Below are 10313 nucleotides of genomic sequence, written 5' to 3'. Positions count from 1 at the left end.
TGATACCACGTTCTGACCTATGGTGGTGGTGCGGCCAAAACAAATTATACGACTCCTGCAAAAATGCCGCAGGACTTTGTGCCTTGGTCTCACTGTTATTACCAGTGTCTGTTTTTCCATCTACAGTAGAGGAGATACAATTGGCTGCACAGAAATCTGGTATGATGGCGGGCCCCTCGCGACGGCGGCGATCGGCATGGAGAGAGGAGGATCCGACCTACATTGATGCGATTGGCGTCCCCCGGGGAGTCCCAGATGAGTATAAGTTGGTTAATCAGATCGCAGCAGGTTGGGAGTCTATTTTTCTTTTAATTACTCCAAACAAAAATGTTGATCGGATAAATTACCTGCATTACAATGTCCAAAAACTTGGAAATTATACTGAACAGGGATTTGTGGCGATAAAGGAACAACTAGCAGCCACCAGCCTAATGACGTTCCAGAATCGCATAGCAGTGGATATGCTGCTCGCGGAGAAAGGGGGCGTGTGTGCAATGTTCGGAGATGAGTGTTGCACTTACATACCGAACAACACGTCACCCGAGGGGTCCCTCACCGACGCCATTGATGGCCTGCAGACCCTCAACCGCAATATGAAGAAGCATTCTGGAGTCAGTGAATCCGTCTGGCAGCGCTGGTGGCGGGATATGTTTGGAGAATATCGGAATTTGGCTCAATCCGTTGCAGTTTCCGTAGCCCTTTTTGCTACGATTTTGACATTGTGTGGGTGTTGTATTATTCCCTGCTTAAGATCTTTGATAAGCCGACTTATAACCACTGCGATTGCCCCTACAAATTCCAAATTGCATGAATTATATCCCCTACTGAGACGTGCTGACACTAACAGTGAATTCCAGGAGCATGGTAATTACGAGGATGGATTGGACGAAAATGATCTTATTTTCTGTTTTTCAGACCTGCCGAACGAGTAGAGCCTAAGCGGGTAAAATTAAAACAGCCAACGGTGATATCCCTGTTATTTTGAATTTGTCATAAAATGAATAACAAACATATAGTAAAAGGAGGGAATGTTAGAATTATTAGGTAATATTCTATATGTGTTGTAAGCATTTTTCAATAAGTAGTAAAGCTATAAATCAAGTCAAGGGATGGACTCTTTCCTGCGCAGTTCTCTTCTCAAGGGCAAGGGAAAAGAGACGGACACCTTTTCCCAGCAGGACCAAATGAGACTGTTATGTCGGGGCTTCACCAGCAGATTTGAAAATACGGCTTTGTTGACATTATAATACTGCTTTGTTGTCATTATAATCCTGCTTGGTTTACTTATGAATGCTTTGTTTACCTTATAATGAAAATATTATGTACCATTGTTTTGGGGAGATGTCACACCATTTCATTCTGAGACTGTTGTTTTTCCAAACCAGAAGGTGTTATTGTACTGATTACATGAACATGTTTTTCGAATGTCGCGATTAAATACAATGATTCAGTTACTAGAATTTAGAATGCACTGGGGGCTAAGACGACGCCACATTGCATCTCCTTGCAAGTGTAACCAGAAATGTTGAAAGATGTTTTTCCTTTTTTAATTAAATATTACTAATAATGATTTAAAAGGTTTGAATCATTATTCTAACACAAACCGTAAGCATTTGTTGCATGACGGCTTGGGAAAAATCCCCCCAAACGCACTGACGGCTCCAAATCAATAAGCCAGGCGAGTGCGACAAACAAAAGGAAAGAGGCTGGGGTGGAACTAGAGAACAAAGACACTGGAGAAGAAGAAGAAGAAGAAGAAGGAAAAGAAAAAAAATGTGTCCTGCATCGGTGGACTGCTGCTATTTTTTTCTTTTTTTGTTCTTTCGCACTAAGGAAGGCGAGAATGTGCAAATGCGGGGAAATGCCATGGAGAGGTGAGAAGGGGGGAGGAAGAGGGGAGGAAGAGGAGGAGGAGGAGGAGGAAGAAGACGACGGGGAGGGGAGGGGAGCGCCTCTGCGTCGACCGCCGCTGTCGTTCTGCCGCTCTTGTGGCGGGAGGGGCGCGTTTAGAAGGAGGTGCGTGCTGGAGGAGGGAGGGGGGCTTCAAGGGGTGGGAGCAAACGCAGGACGTCGCTTGAGGAAGGCGGCGAGGCGGGCCGGAACGGCCGCCACTGCAACAGCTGCGGCGGCAGGAAAGCCACAGCGAGCCAGAGGACGAAGACGAGGAGGAGGAAGAGGAGGAGGAGGAGGAGGAGGAGGAGGAGCGCCACGGCACGCCACGGCTGCCCGATGCGGGATTTCTTTGTGCCCTGAAGAAGGTTGCGGCGTGGCGTGGAACCCGCTGCCTTTCTTTTTTTCCCCCCTTTCTCGCCTGGCTGCTCTGTCCGCTCCCATGTAGGAGGCGTGCCCGGGAACGGCGCCCCGGCAAGATGGAGAGCTCCAAAGCGTACGCCCAAGCCGACGCCAAGGGACTGGCCTTCGGGGCCAAGAGGCTCAAATCCGGTTTGCCTCAGAGCACCCAGCGTGGGGAGCTCAAGGTCTACCGGGCGGGGAGCTCCGAGGGGAGGACGGCGGCGTCGGGAACGGGAGCGGCGCCCGGCCTGCGCAAGCAGAGGTCCATGACCAACCTGGCCGTTCTCACCGACGCCGAGAAGAAGCTGCACCTCTACGAGCCCAAGTGGTGCGACGACGCGGCCCAGCCCGGCGGCGGGGGCGGGCGCGCCAGGAAGACGACGGCGGCGGGCAAGGCGGTCCCGCCGCCGGCGCCGCTTTCGCGTAACCTCTCCAAGTCGGAGCACTCGCTCTTCCAAGGGAAGCCCAAGCCCTTCGCCCCGCTGGCGGCCCCCTCGCCCCCCGGCAAGCAGAGCCGCATCCCCCGCGCCCCCTACGCCGAGGTCAAGCCCCTCGCCAAGGCCCCTGAGGACGGGCGCTCCGACGACGAGATCCTCTCCGGCAAGGCCAAGGCTTCGGTCAAGAAGACGGGGGCCGGCGGCATCGGCGGCGGCGAGTCGGGCACCGAAGAAGGCGGAGACAAGACCTTCCTGAAGGTGGACCCCGAGCTGGTGGTGACCGTGCTGGGCGACTTGGAGCAGCTGCTCTTCAGCCAGATGTTAGGTGAGTGCGGCGGGGAAGGACCCGGGCGTCGGCGTTCCGCCAGCAAGAGGCTAACCCGCTGGCGGGAAGAAAAACATGGGGAAAAAGCGTGCTTTTGGCTTATTGGTGTGGTCGCGGGCGACTTTTTGACCACTTTGAGCTGCGGGTTTTCAGTGTGGGGTTGTCGTTCATTCGGGACTAGCTAATTCAAGCACCCCGTCGTCTGACATTTCTAAAGGGTGTCGTTACAAACGGTCAATTTGAACGTACGCCGACTTTCCGGTCCTTGATAGCCACCGCTTCGGCCAATGATAGCATCCCTCGGGGCTAGGGAGTAGAACCTGTGGCTCGGGAGCCACATGTGGCTCTTTCAGATGGCTCTCCGCTAACCGGTAAGCTAAAAATATGGCAGGAGAGCCAAGTCCTGAACGCACCAATAGGAGCGTTGCGTCGGCACCGTAGCGTTGACTTTACCTCTAGCGCCACTTTAATGATCATTTTGAAAGGACACCTTTCTGCGTGCGTACTGTCATTGATACTCTTTGAGTACCACAAATTCAGAGACGTTTTTTTACTGTAAAAAGTGCACTCATTTTCATGTATTGTTACTTTGAATGGCTAGTCCACATAAATCGATGGCGGCAACGCTGCTTTGTACCACTGCCTCACTCACGTGAGGGTCATGAATCCTAATTGGGCCACACGGCACCCGCTGGCACTCGCTGGTACGCCCCCCCCCACCCCCCCCCCCCCCTCAAACCGGCCCCTCGCAGGCACCACACGGCACCCGCTCACCAATTCACGCCTGGAAATATTCACGTGGCTTTTTGTGCGGCGCCGCATGGTTCTCCCTCGGCGCCCGGCCCTCGTTGCGGGGACGTCCTTGTTTCCCCTCACGGCATAAAAGCCAAGGGAAACCCACCCCTGTAAAAACAGGAAAAAAACGCAGACGTCCCATTTCAAATACGCTTTTTCAGTCACAGACGTCCAATTAGCATCCATTTATCCGTCCGGGTGCCGACACCCCGTGCGCTAATGGCGAGTTGATGGTGCCGTCTCGTCTTTGTGCAGATAGAGGTCACCTTTATTAACGGATGGGGGTGATGGATCATGGCTTCAGATTTTACCCGCAGGCCGCTGGTTATAGCCACCGTATTGCATCATACGGAGAGTTATTTTTCAGCATGGGGCCTCGAGGACGTGGAATAAGATCATGAGTTGGCCGCGTGGTCGCCGTAACGTCGTAATCAAGACATCTGCGGCCATTAAATGTATTTCACATGCTTCGTTAAGCGTCCGGATGCCTCTCACGCGTATTAGTTGCACATAAAGAAGCGTAACCTTCACAAATAACAGCTTGCAAGTCTTTTTTTCCATACTTAAGCAGCGATGGTTAAGTCCCCCCTCCCCACGCAACCCAGTCTTTACCATATATGGTGCTTGTGTACTACTTTCAATGTGGATCATTTTATTTTTTTTCCCCAAACCTGTCATTTCTCTTACTTGGAAAGCAAAAGGCCATTTTTTTTTTCTTGTTAAAAACCCTCCTTGTCTTCATTTTGTTTCGTTTCCAGAGCGTCTGCAAAGGCAGCCTGCCCTGTTTCCCCCCCCCCAATGTCGTACGCAATGTTATCTATCACCGTCTCGGTCCAACTGTACCTGGAAGGCATTTAAAATGATAATAAATCTATTCATTCCGAAAATATCTCAGGCGGCGCAGATGAAATTGGAGGAAGTGCAGAAATATAGGCTAGATGTTGGCGTATCTGTCAGAGGTAGAAGAATTTCTCCACGTCTTTTTTGCCCAGCTGGACGAGGCGGGAGAGAAGCCAGAGGAAAGCGGTTATTTTCAGCTAAAAATAAGGACGCGCCTCATTTTCAGCTCGCAAATTGCCATGTGGTGGACTCCCAAAATGTTAGCGCTCTCGTCCAATGAGCTTAAAACGGACCCAAAAAAGAAAAACGAAGCTATGTTGTGCGCACCCCATAAAACTACTGTGCTACACTTTTGGATTTTCCTGTGAGGAAGAATCACCACAAAAAAAAACCCAAAGAAAAACCGCATCCACAGTCACTGTTGATGGAAAAAAAATAGCAAATTGTCCCTTCTAAAATGGAGTATCCAGTTACTGTATTTTTTTACAAAAGTATCTGACCTATATGTTTGTTGTCTGAGGGTAAATTTGATTTTGCACAACTCTTGATAGAAGATATATTTCATGCCATTGACAGCACTAGATGTCAACTGGATTGGACGTCTACTAGCGTTGGAAAAGTATCTCAATATCAATAGTGAACCAATGTTGAAGAATCATTAATTCCGTTTTTGAATGACTTATCCTCATCAGTGCGGCGGGGGGTGCTAGAGCTTATCCCAGCGGACCGCGGGCACCAGGCAGGGGACACCCCGAATCGGTGACCAGCCAATCGCAGGCCACAACTCGACGAACAACCAATCATTCGTATCTAGGGGCGATTTAGCATACAATTAGCTTAGCATAAGCATGATAAAGTTCCAATCCAATCCAATTTGGAATGTGGGAGGCCGCGGGGAGAACATGCAAACTCCTTGCAGTGAAGACCCACCTGGGATTGAACCCACGACCCCAGAACTGCGAGGCGGTCGCGCTAAACACTATTTTTGTTCTATTTTTTTGTATTAATGTTTTGAAAATGGTAACATGACATTACACGTAGAGTAAAGCACTTATTTGAGTTGTGACCATATTGGATTTTTTGTTTTTGTTTTCCAAGGATGAATTTAAAGTGACAGTGACACACACTTTGCGTCATTATCACGACCCGCACTGGCATAAAAACGAAGCGGGAAGGCCGGCACGATGCGGGGCGACCTGGCGTTTGATCGTAACCATTTGCGATTGGTCGCGCCTAAGCTGGGTCAATGCGGCAATATCCCTCTCCACTGATGCCCAGAGAAGCAAGATGGGATGGCGAGTGGGTCGCTGGTTCACCCATGTGACTTTTTGACATTTCAAGCACGTTACACAGCGTTAGTGTGTTTGTCCGTTAACATCGGACAAAATGGATTGTCCTAAAAGATTTGTGTGGCTTTATCGTCCGATGGGCACGCACAAAAAATCTTCTTTCTGAGCAAATCGCGACTCTTTTTGCGTCTACTGACATATTATTAATCATCCTCCGAAGTTGCCAGATTGGGAAAAATCCGGACATTTTCCACTTATGACTTAGATCAGGGGTCGGGAACCTTTTTGACGAAGAGAGCCACAAACAATTCATATTTTCAAATGTTATTCCTTGTGAGCCATACTACACATTTAAAAGTCAAAATACATACATGTAAACGAGTGCCTTTTCAATTTTTTTTTGTAATTTCACCACTTTTAAAGTGGAAAAAACTGAATATTTTTTAAAAGATTCTTATGCTGTTGCTAATCAATGAGCGGGTGCAGAGTCTACTGCAAAAAAAATGAAGATTAAAGCAGTTCTAAATGTAATATCTCAGTTCTGTCAACAGCGATTTCCATATTTTAGCTCACTGGTTAGCAAAGAGCCAGATGCACCCATCAAAAGAGCCACATGTGGCTCCCGAGCCATAGGTTCCCTACCCCTGACTTAGATGTTCGTATTGAACAGAGATGAAAGCTGAATTTTCTAAAATGGAGGCAAACTTTTTGGACCAAGTGAGGTTTGCTGGCGTGAAAATGACGAGTTTAAAGTGTCTGTCCTCTTTGAACAGATCCCGAATCCCAGAGGAAACGAACGGTGCAGAATGTCCTCGACCTCCGCCAGAATCTGGAGGACACCATGTCCAGTCTGCGCGGCTCTCAACTCGGCCACAGGTGGGCGCACTCTTTGTACAAATCGACAAACAAACAAACAAACAAAGACACAAAGCAAAACTTTTACTAGCTACTTCCCGTGTGATGTGAAAATGGACGTGTGGCTCTCGCTGTCCAAAGTGGAGCAGGTCAATTCCCTCCTCTGCAGATAAATTATCCAACAAGGACGGATAAAAATACTTTCATGGCCGTTGCAATATTTATACATGTTAGTCGCCGCCTATACTTATATAATACACACACACACCATCTTTCTCCATTCGGATTCGTTTTTGGAGATATTTTGGAGTCACACTGGATTTTAGCGGCTGACGACACACGCCCGTCTCCGCAGTTGCGCCGACGGCGGCACCCCCGGCTACGACAGCGACGACACCAACGCCCGCAGCGTGTCCAGCATGTCCAACCCGTCCAATCGCTCCTCTCCGCTGTCGTGGCGCCACGGGCTGGCCAGCCCCCGCCTCCAGGCCGGCGACGCCCCGTCGTCCGTGTCCGCCGGCGGCGGCGGCGGCGGCGGGTACCGGGCGGCCAAGTCCCAGTTCCTGGCCCAGACGGCGCCGACACGTCGTCGCCCGAGTGGCTCGTCGCGGATGGATCTCCTGGACGACGACGGAGACCTCAGGTCGGGTTACCTGAGCGACAGCGACCTGCTGGGGAAGAGTCTTCCCGACGACGACGATGACGATGACAACCTCACCAATGGGTGAGTAGCTTCAAAGTTATTTCAAAGTCACTTCCTGTCAATTTTGGATGGTTTTTGATTGATTTTGAGGGACTTTTCGGGATGCTTGATCTCACTTACTGATTTTGCGGGTGACTTCCTGGGTACTCGGACGTTTGGTCGCCGGACGTTTGACAACATGACAGAGTTTACTGTTGAAACCAGCTCTCAAAATTATATTCATGAGAGAGAGAGAGTTTCATATCTAAATATCTACTGTTGAAACCAGCTCTCAAAATTATATTCACCCGGGCGACCAAACATCCGGCGACCAAACGTCCGGGCGACCAAACGTCCGGTCACGGACTTCCTGTCCATTTTGGGGTATTTTATGGTTCCTTATGAACTCGTTGGCAGCCATTTTGAAGGCAGTGGGCGATTGAACCAATAGGAAAAGCAGAAAAGTGGAGTTGGTCCATCACGTCACTCACAAACTTGAAAAATGAAATAATTTAAATTAAAAGGAGCTACAAAATGGCCATCGGGCACGGCAACCCCGCTAGGTTTTTTTAAATCACTGTATTATACGGACTATAAGTCGCGCCTGAGTATCAGGTGGCACTTTTCCTTTGCTAACTTGTGTTGAGAGTCCATTTTCCACTTCTGATTTGAGGTATTTCCGTTCAATTTTGATTTTGACGGACTTTCCAGGATGCTTCTTGTCAGTTTGTCGGTACCTGCTGATTTTTGGGCATTTTGTGGCTGATTCCCTGTCGCTTTCGGGGCATTTTATGCTTCCTTATGAACTCATTGACTGCCAATTTGACGGCAGGGAGCCAATTGACCAATAGTAAAATGGTGCAACGTTCAGTTGATGACATTATCCGCAAACTTGTGCTTTTGTCCCCCCCCCAAAAAAATGCGTTTTTCGGGTGTTCAGGTTCTTGTTGGTCATTTTTGGATGTCAAGAAGTGCCGACAGGAGGATTTAAAGCGGCGGCAGAGTGTCGCTGGCGCGAGCGAACATTGGGAGAGCAGACAGAAAGCGGGCCTGCGGTTTTTTATATCGTTGCGAGGCACGTGGATGGGATTTGAGCTCAGCGCCTTTCCAGCGTTTGGACGCCGGGACTTCCTGGAAAAAGTTGCACGCGGCTAGACGTTGGAAAATGAAACATTCAATCACGTCGGCGTGGAATTGACACGACGAGATACGTCGTATGGCCTGGTTTTAAAAGTAGGACGCGTATTTTTGCCCGCCTGCTCGCCTTACTTTGACTCGCCGTGTGATTTCCCGGCGGCTCCGCGTCAAAAGATCCTCAATCGTGTCGTCAAATGAATAAGATGATGATGATGATGCCATGGTGGGAAATGTTGCAAAAATGGTTACATGGTTTCAGGTTGTCCGCCAAAGTGAATCTTTCTCGTCCCCCAAAAATCGGAGAATGTTTCATTAAATATTCATTTCAATATTTTTAATGGCCTGTCCTTAGGAATCGTACAGATGACAACATTTCTTGATGCTATTTTCTAATTCGGTGGACGAGTGGTTTGCATGTCGGGCTCACAGTTCTAAGATCGAGCGTTCGATCCCAGGTTTGGACCTTCCTTGCGTGTTCTCCCTGGGCTTGGCTGGGTTTGCGCCGGGTACTCTGCTTTCCTCCCACAAACTTCAGGCCAGTGTTGATCACCCTCTGCATGGCCTTTCTGCCTGCTGCCGTGCTTCCAGCGTACCACATAGGTGACAAAATCGAATTAACCGGGGTTCGGGCCGCTGTGGGTGGGGTGGGGTGGGGTGGGGGCATCTTTTGGTTCAAGCATCCAGCAGCGACCGACTGAGATGACTGACAAACTTGAAGCAGCGGGGGTTGGGCTGAAATGAGAAGCACCTGACTGCAATCCACTGATTGCACTTGCAGGACACTAGTATTGTGGAAAGCTTTCCTCTTTAGAAGTTGAAACCAAAGCACTCACTTTTACCCTTAAAAAAAAAAAAATGCCCAGCCCTGTTAAATAAATGCCTAGTCTAATGGGACACTGTCTTCTTCCTTCATATGTCCAATGCTTCAATTTCTTTGAGGCACTCACTCACTCACTCATCAATGGTCAAAAGTTTGCACTTTTTATGGCCCACGTTTGAAATAGGTAGGTAAAAAAAAAGTCTTGAACTGACTTTGACAGTTTATACCAAGCAGCTTTTGGTTTTGCAAGTCATCCAGCACACACATATCAGGCAAAGTTGCATCAACGGGGGTTGGGCCAACAGGGGTGGGTGGGTGGGGGCAGATTGGCAGCTTTTCCTGTTCAAACCATCCAGCAGCGACCGAACTGACAAACTTGAAGCAGCGGGGGTTGGGCTGAAACGAGAAGCACCTGACTGCAATCCACTGATTGCACTTGCAGGACACTAGTATTGTAGAACATTTTGCTCTTTCGAGGTTGAATCCAAAGCACTCACTTTGGCCCCTTTTTTTAGTTTGCCCAGCCCTGTTAAATAAATCATACCTGTCAACCTCTGCCGATAACTGCCCTTATAAATGATTATGATTCCCCTTACAACCCCCCAAAAAACCTTATAAACACCGTACGACTTTTCAAAGTGTGTTTTCCCAGTAAAAAAACATATATAGTAGGTGCCTGCAGTTATCTGGGATAGGCCCCCCACCTTTATATATAGGATAAGCGGTTCAGAAAATGACCCCATTTTCAAATAAAGGCTCACCTCCGAAACTTTCCTGATATAACGCCACTCATTCAATCATTTCACAACTTCAATTGTCATGTACGCCAGGTTAGCAAAGC

General features: G+C 48.9%; 1 protein-coding gene across 3 annotated transcripts in view; it reads left to right on the top strand.

The window, feature by feature from the left end:
* Nucleotides 1-1973: 1973 nt before the first annotated feature.
* nav1b (neuron navigator 1b) overlaps nucleotides 1974-10313 on the top strand; it is a 33069-nt gene continuing 24729 nt past the window's right edge. For 2 of the 3 annotated variants that reach the window (XM_077604081.1, XM_077604080.1), the window contains exons 1-3: nucleotides 1974-3054; nucleotides 6752-6854; nucleotides 7189-7557. In XM_077604081.1, the coding sequence (XP_077460207.1) occupies nucleotides 2370-3054; nucleotides 6752-6854; nucleotides 7189-7557 (1157 nt within the window). In that variant the 5' untranslated portion in view covers nucleotides 1974-2369. The remainder of the gene's footprint in view (nucleotides 3055-6751; nucleotides 6855-7188; nucleotides 7558-10313) is intronic. The other variant, XM_077604082.1, reaches the window with a different exon arrangement.

This window comes from Stigmatopora argus, chromosome 6, assembly GCF_051989625.1.
Source record: "Stigmatopora argus isolate UIUO_Sarg chromosome 6, RoL_Sarg_1.0, whole genome shotgun sequence".
Taxonomy (NCBI): domain Eukaryota; kingdom Metazoa; phylum Chordata; class Actinopteri; order Syngnathiformes; family Syngnathidae; genus Stigmatopora; species Stigmatopora argus.
The sequence above is the reverse complement of the archived record's forward strand: the minus strand, read 5'-3'. Positions and strand labels throughout refer to the sequence as shown.